This window comes from Bos indicus x Bos taurus, chromosome 9 (genome assembly GCF_003369695.1).
Source record: "Bos indicus x Bos taurus breed Angus x Brahman F1 hybrid chromosome 9, Bos_hybrid_MaternalHap_v2.0, whole genome shotgun sequence".
NCBI classification, from domain to species: Eukaryota; Metazoa; Chordata; class Mammalia; order Artiodactyla; family Bovidae; genus Bos; species Bos indicus x Bos taurus.
The window spans coordinates 103,769,400-103,782,878 of NC_040084.1; the positions used below are offsets into that span (position 1 = coordinate 103,769,400).

A 13,479-nucleotide genomic window follows, 5' to 3' on the forward strand; every position below is an offset into this window, starting at 1 on the left:
CTTCAGAAAAGTTAACCACACCAGTGCTTTATGACCTGTCTATAAATATGTCAATAACATTATAATTTTTGGAGGAATATACACCACATCCCCTACATATGAATGAGTTCTATTCCAGGAGTGCATTCATAAGTTCAATTTGCTCGTAAGTCCAACAGTCAGCCAAGGTACCCAAATAACATAATCAGCTATACAGTACTGTACTGTAATAGGTTTATAATACTTTTCACACAAATAATACATAAAAAGAAATACAAATACAGAAAATATTTTTAATCTTATGGTACCTGAAAAGGTACAGCAGTACCAGCCCCATTGCCGCTGCTTTCACACTTGCTTCTAGACATTCTGGACTTGAAATAAAGATAACGGACTACTGCGTTCTATACAGTAAAGTACACACAAGCACAGCCACTTGCAGACGGTGCACGCACACGACTGCACACCTGACATGTGAACCGCTTTGTGTGACTGGGCGGCCAGTGCACATTCGCATCTCTGAAAGTTCACAACTTGAAGGTTTGCCTGTAAGGCATTCGCTGTATTGCACATGACTACACATATGCTGTGCACGAGCACACACACACACACACACACACACACACACACCCTCTAGACTCTAGGCTCTGGGGGAAGGGAGAAGCAGATTTCTGGTCCCCACGGACATCTCCATGATGCAGCTTAAAGGACTGAAAACCACTAGAACCCAACTTCAGTGAGACTGCTGCTTTGAGTAGCAGGTGGGCAAGGGAAACCAGTCACTGTTTGTAAGTTTCTAAGGTTAAGACAGCCAGGTCTTCAGGTGACGCCAAGCAGCTGCCACACTCAGGAAGCAGGAAGAAGCTGGCATCAGAGAGTGACGTGTATTCAACCTGTGATGCATGAACAGCTCAAATCATGGTTGAATTTACAACAGAAGACGCGAGAAGAAGAGTCAGAGGCCAACTAGACAAGTGTCTAAAGAGAAGCAACCAGAGCAAAAGATTTCAAGAGATAAGAAAAGGGAGAGGAAAGGAGGCCTGGGGTAAGCGGGCTGATGTTAGGAGTCTCAGTGTGATGTGTGACAGACACACGTACAAAGGGAAGTTAAGTGCAAGCTTATGGCTCACGTTAGTATTTCTAAGGCCCAGAGAACTCACCTGTGGGCTAATGGAAAACAGGTCGAGAAAGAGACTGAAAGTTATCTGACGTAACAGTGCCTGGAGGTCAAGAGTGGATGCGCCCAGGCAGCTGCAGCACCAGCCAGCAGAGAAAGAGACAGCCTCTGCGTGCTCCCTGCCCTGACGGACCACGGACAAGGGCGAGCACAGACACAGGGCTGGAGGGCTGACGGCAAAGGGCAGCTCTGAGAACTCGCAGGCAGGGCTCGAGGCTTGAGTTCCTGCATTAGTCAGCTTCTCTCACAGAAGTATCTCTTGTAGAAAAGTCCTTCCTGAGACCCCTCATGTTTACCTAAATCCAAATGGGAACTAACACTGGCTTGTGTGGGCCTGGAATCTCAAAATGCACGAAAGACGACACTGCGGTATTCATTGTGAAGCAATTCTACGAGTCATCTGAGAAACAGGCTTCTGTGTTCTACATGAAACATATCTTTTAGGACTTTGCCGTGGATAATAATCCACCTGCCAATGCAGGGGACATGGTGCGATCCCTGGTGTGGGAGGATTCCGCATGCCACCGTGTACCACAGCTACCACAGGCTGTGCGCCCAGAGCCTGTGCTCTGCAGTGAGAAGCCACCGCCATCAGACGCCTGTGCAGCAGAACGAAGGGCAGCCCCCACTCCGCAACCCGAGGAAGCCCGCATGCATCAAAAAATAAACCAACTTACAAAGAAAAAGAAAGGAAAACAAAGAATGAACGAAGGGAACAAACAGGAAAAAAATAATTTGATAAATAAATTAAACATATCTTTTCACCCAGAAGGTTCCTGAGTCAACAAAAACAGCAGTTTGCAGCTCCCAATATCAGAAATATTTTATTAAATACGTATTTATCACGAGCTGTTCTTCCACACAGTGGCAACCGACCAGTCCAGAAGGACAAAGTGTGCTTCATGTAAAGAGTGGAAAAGTAACAAGGAATTCTGAAACTGACTCAGTTTTATTACAATCCAGGGCAAGAACAAAATGTCTTAATTAGAGGTAATAACAGTTATTGATTCATGAAGCAACTTCTCCCCATTAAAGAGATACAAGCGTTAGCTAAAATGTGCTAAGAACATAAAAGAAACTGAGATAAAAGCTGTGTAGAATAAGCCTTACTCTGAAACGAAATCAATCCCTGGGAAGAGGGGTGAGGAAAAATGAAGCAACATTTTTCAGGCAAAAAGATGAGGATGTGGCAGAAACCACAGGGGTGCTGGAATAATACTGCTCAAAAATGTTTTCACAAAAAGTGTAAGGGACTGAATGTACTCCTGAAGAAGATCAGCGCTTTACAAACAGGACGAGACCAGCTCATTACAGCTGTTTTGTAACTGTTGAACCGTATCCGTGAAGATGAAGTATCTTTCATTTTTTCATCTCACAGGATTCTAACATGTGTCCTTCATTTTGCCTTTCCCCGAATTAACCCCACAGAAGAAAAAAAGAACTGCAAACAGAAGTGAACTCTGTATTTCTGAAGCTTCATAATAATTATATGGTCCATGGGGGAATCAACTGTCAAACTATGGACACTTACTTTGCTTTTTCAAATATTTCCAAAAATGATATTTCTCAGAACTGTGCACATTTTTTCAGATCACTGAATTTTTATTAAAAAAAAAATTCTTTTCTCAGAAGACCAAAATAGTCAAGGTTTAATACAGAACCCTATTTAAAATCTCACTGAGGCAGAAATGCAGCCTGCGTCCAGAAAGAAGTGGAGAGTCCGCTAGAAAATGCTGGTGATGACACTCTGGGCTCTTGCATCAGGCCCGAGCCAGGCACACAGCCTCCTTCTTCTCTCAGGGATCCCACCAAGCCCGGACAACAAGAACTGTCACAGACAAGGTGACAAGCTCCTCTCAAGAGGCAGAGCACGCGGACCACTGGACGGCCCTGCGCGCGGGTCTAACCGTCGGTGCTCTCAAGAGGCAGAGCACGCGGACCACTGGACGGCCCTGCCCGCGGGTCTAACCGTCGGTGTCGCCCACCCGAGGGAGAAGCAGCCCCACTGGTCTGGAAGCAAATCCTGATCAACCTGGTTTCCAATAGCTGCTTGGTCCTTCTCAGCATCTGTGGACCTGTGATCAAATATGCAACTGATTATCTGCAAGTGTCCATTAGTTCATGCCTTCGTTTTGATTTCTCTGAAAAGGTGATCCTACAATGAAACACCGGGACCATGGTTTTGGTGTGATCCCGAGGAAGTCATCACGGTACAGTCACAGCCTCCTGCACAGTAAGATTCAAGCGGCATTTCTGAAAACAACCATGCCCACATATTACCTCCTCTTCCCTAGGGCAGGCACCACCGTGCGCTAAGACAGATGGAAACACCACGGATCAGAGAACTGGCGATTCCCTTCGGTGCAGAGAAGAACAGCACAGAGACGCAGGCTCCCCTAAGCCGAGCGCCCCCTTCAGTGCCCGGCCCTCGAGGAGGTCATAAAGGGGCTCCTGCAAAGGTGAAGTCAAGCTCGTCCACGTCAAGGACTGCTCCCAATGCCCGTGTGTGGCCTTGCATTTGGAAGTTTTTCAAATATGTGCAAAAGTACGGAGAATTATACAAGGCGCTACACACATACACGGCCCAAACACAACGTCATCAGGGCTTGCTATACTTGCTCCAAGTATTGCATCCTTTTTTCTTTTTCTTTCTAGTTTTTGGGGTTAAAAGGCATGTCGTATTTTGAAGCAAACTGCAAAAATGAGTCCTGTGTATTTTGTAAGCATTTAAAAACATGGGCATTTTATACCTAACTGTACTGCCATTTTTACATCTAAAAGAATAATAATTCGCTGATATTTACTACTCAGCAAATATCAATACCTTCCCCAAGCATTCTCAAATGTCTTTTAACAGTTATGTGGGATCAATAGGGATCCAGTCGAGATCCGTACATTGCTCTTATGTCTCCCTACTTTGGAGCAATCCTTCCCCTGCCTGCCTCTTTTTCATGCCATATTCTTGTTGAAGGAACTGGACCAGTGTCCTGAAGGATGCTCCGTATCAGGATCTGTCTGTCTGCTTCTTTGTGCGCCCTTTCAGTTTGCTCCATGATCCTGTGTATTTTCTCTTAAGCCACCAGTTACCTACAAAGAGTCGGTCAGCTTCGGGCTCCCCTGTTATCACAGGACTGCCTCCTGGTGAAGAGTAGTGAGGTAGATTCCTTAAAATGGCATTAGTGACACAGACCAACATCTCAACGGTTCCACACTCAGTGCCGTTAATGGTGACCCCTGGGAGAATGTCCCGTGAACCTTGTTTTTAACCGTACTCATGACATTTAGCGTAAGTTCACCTTCCTAACAAGGCTCATGCACGCAGTGCGGTACTGGTGACCTCAGGCGCCGTGTTTACAGCAGAGTCCAGTCTTGCCTGTCCTGCGTAACCAACCCCTGTGCCCCCTGCCCAGAATCTCCCATTCCCCCACCCGAGCTCCTGGCCCCGCTTTCCACTGTCTGCCTCCATGAATCTACTTTAGGTTCCTCACGTGAGTAGGATCACACAGTGTCTGTCCTTCTACGGCTAGCCTGTCATACCTTGTGTGTGATTGCTATTTAATAAATACCATTACGATGTGGCAGCCTCAGAGCACTGGCCCATAGTCAAGATTCTGTCCTAACAGGCAGCAGTATTAACTGTCTCCCCAAGAATGAGTGCAGAATCTTCGCCTGAAGACCAACACATTGCCACGGCAGCACATACGTGTCTGTCTTCAGCACCACAAGCCACGAATCGGCCGCAAGGGCTGAAAGCAATTCCACACGGGTAGCAGCGGCTTGGATGGCCTTCAAAACGGCGCTCACACCTACAAGGAAGCGAAGGCACCAAGAGAACAAAGGATTCTCAATTTCCGACACAAATTAGGGGGAAGGTACTGACTTGTCTTCACAAAAAACGAGCAAAATAACAGTGAAACAACATGTTTCTTATGAGGATGTTTAATAATAAGGGAGGGTTATCAATAATAAATGGCGAGGCAGGTGATTCTGGAGACCGTTTAAAAATAACAAACGTGCTTTTAACATCGTAAATGCACAAAAACAACAAAACTAACATTAAATAAACTTTTTATATGTGAGAAGTATACAAAAGTCACACAGGATAGAAACAGAGGGTTTATACTTGTTTAGTGAATGAAGAAGAAAACAGAGGCAATCTGCTACTATCGTCCTTATGAATATATATATGTCACACACACAGACAAATGTAAGTAGTTATTCTATTTTGTTAGATACATTCTATACTCAATGTCTGTCTGCCATAACTATCAGAACATTTTAAGGAATAGAATTATGTGTGTGTGTATAAATATATATATGTGTGTGTGTGTACCACTGTGTGTATATGTATTTGTGTGTATATATATATATACACACATCTCACTGTTACATGTATGCACCCCGTGTGTGTATTTATATATATACACATATTTTGTCTGCATATATATATATACACACACATCTCACTGTAATGTGTATGTATCACTGTGTGTGTGTATATTTGTATACACACATATACATCTTACTGTTAGATGTATGTAACCCTGTGTGTATATTTATGTTTATATACACACACACACACACACACACACATATTTTATATACATATATACACGCATCTAACTATGTGTGTCTATATATTTACGTACAAATGCATGTACACCTCACTGTTACATGTACATATCACTGCGTGTGTACATGCTTATATACATACATATACATCTCACTGTTACATGTATGTACCCCTGTGTGTGTGTGTATATATACATATAAATACTTTGTATACATACACATACACACACATATCCCTGTAATATGTAGTATCACTGTGTATATATATATATATGTTTATATACAAATATATGTATATCTCGCTGTTACATGTGCATCTTACAGTGTACATGCTTGCACACATACATATACGTCTCACTTACACACATGCACACTCTAGCCTAACAGTGATCAATTAACTTCCTGTTCATTTCCAGCCATCAGAGGCCACATGTCACATGTAGCAGAGGAAAGACCAGTATCTGCTTTTTTTATCATTCCAAACTGTGTGACCCTTTCTGTGTATAAATCAGACTCTTCTTAGTCAGTGTGAATAGATTCACCACAACCTTGTCATACTTGGAAAAACAAGCTCAAGTGGAGTTTACCATGAGCTTTAATTAAAATACACTCTATGTGGTCTGCCCAGCCTCACCCCCAACTGCAACCCGAAAAGCAGAGGGAGCCGCACCTCAGGGTCCTCAGGTCCCAGAGCTTTACCCCATCACCAGTGGCTGCGGTTGCAAAGAGATTATAAGCCTGGGATTGCTGGGTTGCAAATGATGACCCCTGTAATTATAAGGGAAAATCAAGGCATATTTTTTACAGGTTTAATTAATAAACATTTCCCTAATCATATCTAACAACACTGAATCTAAAGAAAGAAATTAACAAATAGCTTTTTTATTTATAAGAATTTTAGAATTGGACTCCAAAAACTTCCTTCCTGTGAATAATCGCTAGTGGAACACTCGGACCTTAAGAACTACCAATATATGTTTTCTCTATAAATAATGCCATGGAAAGTTACAGAACTACAAATGGCAAAAGGTCAAAAGATGATAACAACACACCAAATCTTTTAAAGTGTAGGTCACAAGACATATTCAATAAATTATCTGGAAGATGGTCTCAGTAAGGCATTTGAAGCTTGAGGTCAGTTATTAGTTTCCTGATCAAACCCTGAGACCCCCTGAGCAGGTGCCTGTGACACTGACTTGGGTGAAATGTGTCCAGCAGACACTGGCCCTTCCGAGGACCTGCATCTGGTCTGGTCACTGGGCCCTCACCCTCTCCAAGCTGCTGTCAGAGGAAGTGTTGCCATGATTTTCAGTGTGTAGTGGACTGAAACTGAACTCCATCTACAGAGCCATCTGGCCCCAAACATTACTTAAACATAACGTGCTTTATAATAATTTCCATCTTCCTACTATGTCAAGAATATCCAAACGTTAATGTTAAGACAAATCTAATAAAGTGTCCACAAGGATTTATGCTTAGGATACCTACAAGTGATTCTTCATTTACAAACAGGAAACAAAGGCTTATATAAATTCAATGACTAGAAAAACAAACGAATATGCATTGAGTCTTAACTCTGCACCCACAGCATTCTGAACACTTCCCATTCCCTCCTCTTCGCAAACCTGTGAAGGGTCACCTATTTCGCTCCCTTTTTCATATGAGAAACCTGACACACAGAGGGGCCCACCCACCGCCACCCAGCTACTAAGATCAGCACAGCACGCTGCTGCTGCTGCTAAGGCGCTTCAGTCGTGTCTGACTCTGTGCAACCCCATAGATGGCAGCCCACCAGGCTCCCCCCGTCCCTGGGATTCTCCAGGGAAGACACTGGAGTGGGTTGCCATTTCCTTCTCCAATGCATGAAAGTGAAAAGTGAAAGGGAAGTCGCTCAGTGGTGTCCGACTCTTCGCCGACCCCAAAGACTGCAGCCTACAGGCTCCTCCGTCCAAGGGATTTTCCAGGCAAGAGTACTGGAGTGGGGGGCCATCGCCTTCTCCACAACACAGCATAGTGATCCACAAACTGGAACTGGGTTAAGACAGCTTGATAACTCATAAGAGAGAAACAACAGACATCCAGCAGACACTTAGAGGTCACCTACTGAATGCTGGGTGCTCTGCAACACCCTGAATGTAAAAAGAACAAAACACAGACCTAGTTTAACAGAGAGATGAGTGTACAATTATAAGAGCTTACAACATTGCTAGTTTCTTGAAACTGAACAGTAAAAAATGGGAAAAAAATGGAAATAATATACAGAGGTCAAATCTTTCAAGGGGAAAAAAAGAATTTGGAAAAATATCTGATCAATCCAGTAGAGACTGAAGGAAAACAATGAAGCTAAGAATTCATGATAAATAGAAAGTGAAGTGTTCTTTTTAAAGATTGAAGAGAAAAACAAAATAAGATCAACTGATGAGTCATCATCATAATTTCCAACAGAGTGAGCTCAACAAATAAAAGAAAGCTTCCTAGTTGGATTTCAATAAAACACTTAAAATATATTAATTGTAATGGTTGAAAGTAAAAGGTGGGGGAAAATAGCATATGCTAAGTAAAAGGAGGAAAGATTGATTGTATAAATATTAAGAAAAAATAAAAGTAAGGCAAAGCACACCTTACTAGACTAGAGATCTCTTCAAGACAATTAGAGATACCAAGGGAACATTTCATGCAAAGATGGGCTCAATAAAGGACAGAAATGGTAAGGACCTAACAGAAGCAGAAGATATTAAGAAGAGGCGGCAAGAATACACAGAAGATCTATGCAAAAAAGATCTTCACGACCCAGATAATCACGATGGTGTGATCGCTTACCTAGAACCAGACATCCTGGAATGTGAAGTCAAGTGGGCCTTAGGAAGCATCACTATGAACAAAGCTAGTGGAGGTGATGGAAATCAAGTCCTAAAAGATGATGCTGAAAATAAAAGTTCTGCACTCAATATGCCACCATATTTGGAAAACTCAGCAGTGGCCACAGGACAGGAAAAGCTCAGTTTTCATTCCAATCCCAAAAAAAGGCAATGCCAAAGAATGCTCAAACTACTGCACGATTGCAGTCATCTCACATGCTAGCAAAGTAATGCTCAAAATTCTCCAAGCCAGTCTTCAACAGTATGTGAACCATGAAATTCCAGATATTCAAGCTAGATTTAAAAAAGGCAGAGGAACCAGAGATCAAATTGCCAACATCTACTAGATCATTGAAAAAGCAAGAGAGTTCAAGAAAAACACTTACTTCTGCTTTATTGACTATACTAAAGTCTTTGACTATGTGGATCACAACAAACTGTGGAAAATTTTTAGAGAGATGGGAATACCAGACCACCTAACATGCCTCCTGAGAAATCTGTACGCAGGTCAAGAAGCAACAGTTAGAACTGGACATGGAACAACAGACTGGTTCCAAATCAGGAAAGGAGTACGTCAAGGCTGTATTTTATCACCCTGCTTATTTAATGTATATGCAGAGTACATTATGAGAAATGTTGGCCTGGATGAAGCACAAGCTGGAATCAAGATAGCTGGGAAAAATATCAATAACCTCAGATACGCATTTGACACCACACTCATGGCAGAAAGTGAAGAACTAAAGAGCCTCTTGATGAAACTGAAAGAAGAGAGTGAAAAAGTTGGCTTAAAACTCAACATTCAGAAAACTAAGATCATGGGAAAACAATGGAAATAGTGACAGACTTTATTTTGGGGGGCTCCAAAATCACTGCAGATGGTAACTGTAGCCATGAAATTAAAAGACACTGCCTCCTTGGAAGAAAAGTTATGACCAACCTAGACAGCATATTAAAAAGCAGAGACATTACTTTGCCATCAAAAGTCCATCTAGTCAAAACTATGGTTTTTCCAGTAGTCATGCATGGATGTGTGAGTTGGACCATAAAGAAAGCTGAGCACCAAAGAATTGATGCTTTTGAACTGTGGTGTTGGAGAAGACTCTTGAGGGTCCCTTGGACTGCAAGGAGATCCAACCAGTCCATCTTAAAGGAAATCAGTCCTGAATATTCATTGGAAGGATTAATGCTGAAGCTGAACCTCCAATACTTTGGCCACCTGATGTGAAAAACTGACTCATTGGAAAAGACCCTGATGCTGGGAAAGATTGAAGGCAGGAGAAGGGGAAGACAGCAAATGAGATGGTTGGATGGCATCACCAACTTGACGGACATGAGTTTGAGTAAGCTTGGAGAGCTGGTGATGGACAGGAAGCCTGGTGTGCTGCAGCCCATGGGGTCGCACAGAGTTGGACACGACTGAGCAACTGAACTGAACTGAACTGAAAGTACGCCTAACTAGTAATTGTTTTTGAAAGTGATAAAAACAACTATATCTGAAAATATAAGCTATTGTTGCTCAGTCACCCAGTCATGTCCGACTCTTTGCGACCCCATGGACTGCAGCACGCCAGGCCTCCCTGTCCCTCACTATCTCCCGAGGTTTGCCCAAGTTCATGTTCATTGCATCAGTGATGCCGTCCAGCCATCTCATCCTCTGATGCCCTCTTCTCCTTCTGCCCTCAATCTTTACCAGCATCAGGGACTTTTCCAATGAGTTGGCTCCTTGCATCAGATGACCAAAATACTGGAGCTTCAGCTTCAGCATCAGTCCTTCTGTGAATATTCAGGGTTGATCTCCCTTAAGATTGACTGATTTGATCTTGCAGTACAAGGGACTTTTGGGAGTATTCTCCAGCATCACAGTTCAAAGGCATCAATTCTTAGGTGTTCTGCCAAATTTACAGTCCAAGTCTCACAACCACTATCAGCAGAGTAGTGTCTCTCTTTTCAAGAGCTCTCTAGGTTTGTCATCGCTTTCCTGCCAAGAAGCAATCGTCTTTTGATTTCATGGCTGCAGTCAACATCTGCAGTGATTTTGGAGCCCAAGAAGAGGGAATATGTCACTACTTCCACCTTTTCTCCTTCTATTTGCCATGCAGTCATGGGGCCAAATGCCATGATCTTAGTTTTTTTAATATTAATCTTAAGCTGCCTCTTTCACTCTTCTCCTTCACCCTCATTACACGGCTGTTTATTCCTCTTCGCTTTCTGCCATTAGAGTGGTGTCATCTGCATATCTGAGGTTGTTGATGTTTCTCCCGCCTATCTTGATTCCAGTTTGTAACTCATACAGCCCGGCATTTCTCAAGATGTGCTCAACATATAGGTTAAACAAACATGGTGACACCACCCTTATGGCAGAAAGCAAAGAGGAACTAAAGAGCCTCTTGATGAAGGTGAAAGAGGAGAGTGAAAAAGTTGGCTTAAAACCAAACATTCAAAAAACCAAGATCATGGCATCTTGTCCCATCACTTCATGGCAAATAAATGGGGAAACAATGACAGACTTTATTTTCTTGGGCTCCAAACCACTGCGGATTGTGACTGCAGTCATGAAATTAAAAGACACTTGCTCCTTGGAACAAAAGCTATGACCAACCTAAACAGAATATTAAAAAGCAGAGACATAACTTTACTAACAAAGGTCTGTATAGTCAAAACTATGGTTTTTCCAGTAGTCATGTATGGATGTGACAGTTGGACTCTAAAGAAAGCTGAGCGCCGAAGAACTAATGCTTTTGAACTGTGGAGAAGACTCTTGAGAGTCTCTTGGGCTGTAAGATGGTCAAACCAGTCAATCCTAAAGGAAATCAACCTTGAATATTCATTGGAAGGACTGATGCTGAAGCTGAAACTCCAATACTTTGACCACCTGAGGCGAAGAACTGACTCATTGGAAAAGACCCTGATGCTGGGAAAGATTGAAGGCAGGAGGAGAAGGGGACGGCAGAGGATGAGATGGTTGGATGGCATCACCAACTCAATGGACGTGAGTTTGAGAAAGTTCTGGGAGATGGTGAAAGACAGGGAAGCCTGGCGTGCTGCAGTTCATGGGGTCACAAATAGTTTTCACAACTGAGCGGCCAAACAACAAATTAGTTTATGTATGCGGAAAACTGAAAGCTCGTATGTAAATAAAGACTAGGTTGAAAAAAATCAGAAAATATTTACTGCTAAATCAAAAGGCCACTTGCTAAACTGGCAAATTACAACCACAGCGGCATTCAGAGGGAAATTTATAGGCTTAAACACATGTAAGAAGTGCATGAAATGGGTAAGGTTCACGCGCATGGTGCAGTGAAGCTGAGGTGCCGGGGACACATAGCGCTCAGCGCCACTGCAGGAAGGAGCACGCGCGCTGCAGACGGTGCTGTGCTCTGAACGCACACTGGGGGGGGCCACAGGGAACTCGCAGCGGCCAGCGAACGGAAACGCTTCCTGTAGCAAAAATCACTGCATTTCTTTAAAAAAGAGAAAAAAGTAAGACCTGGAGCTAATAAAATATCTATTTTAAAGCAAATTGTATCAGTTTGAGTGACTATTATTTCTGAACAGTATGAAAAGGCAAAATGATAGGATACTGAAAGAGAAACTCCCCAGGTCAGTAGGTGCCCAATATGCTACTGGAGATCAGTGGAGAAATAACTCCAGAAAGAATGAAGGGAGGGAGCCAAAGCAAAAACAATACCCAGCTGTGGATGTGACTGGTGATAGAAGCAAGGTCCGATGCTGTAAAGAGCAATATTGCATAGGAACCTGGAATGTCAGCTCCATGAATCAAGGCAAATTACAAGTGATCAAACAAGAGATGGCAAGAGTGAATGTCGACATTCTAGGAATCAGCGAACTGAAATGGACTGGAATGGGGGAATTTAACTCAGATGACCATTATATCTACTACTGCGGGCAGGAATCCCTCAGAAGAAATGGAGTGGCCATCATGGTCAACAAAAGAGTCCGAAATGCAGTACTTGGATGCAATCTCAAAAATGACAGAATGATCTCTGTTCGTTTCCAAGGCAAACCATTCAATATCGCAGTAATCCAAGCCTATGCCCCAACCAGTAATGCTGAAGAAGCTGAAGTTGAACGGTTCTATGAAGACCTACAAGACCTTTTAGAACTAACACCCAAAAAAGATGTCCTTTTCATTATAGGGGACTGGAATGCAAAAGTAGGAAGTCAAGAAACACCTGGAGTAACAGGCAAATTTGGCCTTGGAATACGGAATGAAGCAGGGCAAAGACTAATAGAGTTTTGCCAAGAAAATGCACTGGTCATAACAAATACCCTCTTCCAACAACACAAGAGAAGACTCTACACATGGACATCACCAGATGGTCAACATCAAAATCAGATTGATTATATTCTTTGCAGCCAAAGATGGAGAAGCTCTATACAGTCAGCAAAAACAAGACCAGGAGCTGACTGTGGCTCAGACCATGAACTCCTTATTGCCAAATTCAGACTTAAATTGAAGAAAGTAGGGAAAACCACTAGACTGTTCAGGTATGACCTAAATCAAATCCCTTATGATTATACAGTGGAAGTGAGAAATAGATTTAAGGGCCTAGATCTGATAGACAGAGTGCCTGATGAACTATGGAATGAGGTTCTTGACATTGTACAGGAGACAGGGATCAAGACCATCCCCATGGAAAAGAAATGCAAAAAAGCAAAATAGCTGTCTGGGGAGGCCTTACAAATAGCTGTGAAAAGAAGAGAAGTGAAAAGTAAAGGAGAAAAGGAAAAATATAAACATCTGAATGCAGAGTTCCAAAGAATAGCAAGAAGACATAAGAAAGCCTTCTTCAGTGATCAATGCAAAGAAGTAGAGGAAAACAACAGAATGGGAAAGACTAGGGATCTCTTCAAGAAAATGAGAGATACCAA

The 13,479-nt window shown here is 42.7% G+C and overlaps 1 protein-coding gene across 21 annotated transcripts in view; it reads right to left on the reverse strand.

The window, feature by feature from the left end:
• WDR27 (WD repeat domain 27) overlaps window positions 1–13,479 on the reverse strand; it is a 171,957-nt gene that overhangs the window by 105,732 nt on the left and 52,746 nt on the right. For 17 of the 21 annotated variants that reach the window (XM_027552077.1, XM_027552087.1, XM_027552074.1 and 14 more), the window contains 2 exons: window positions 6,399–6,496; window positions 4,860–4,962 (listed from right to left, as the gene is read on the reverse strand). The exons of 2 other annotated variants lie outside the window; for them this stretch is intronic. In XM_027552077.1, coding sequence (XP_027407878.1) covers window positions 4,860–4,962; window positions 6,399–6,496 — 201 coding nt within the window. Of the gene's footprint in view, window positions 1–1,963; window positions 4,295–4,859; window positions 4,963–6,398; window positions 6,497–13,479 lie in introns of those variants that run through there. 2 more of the 21 variants (XM_027552084.1, XM_027552083.1) reach the window with 2 other exon arrangements.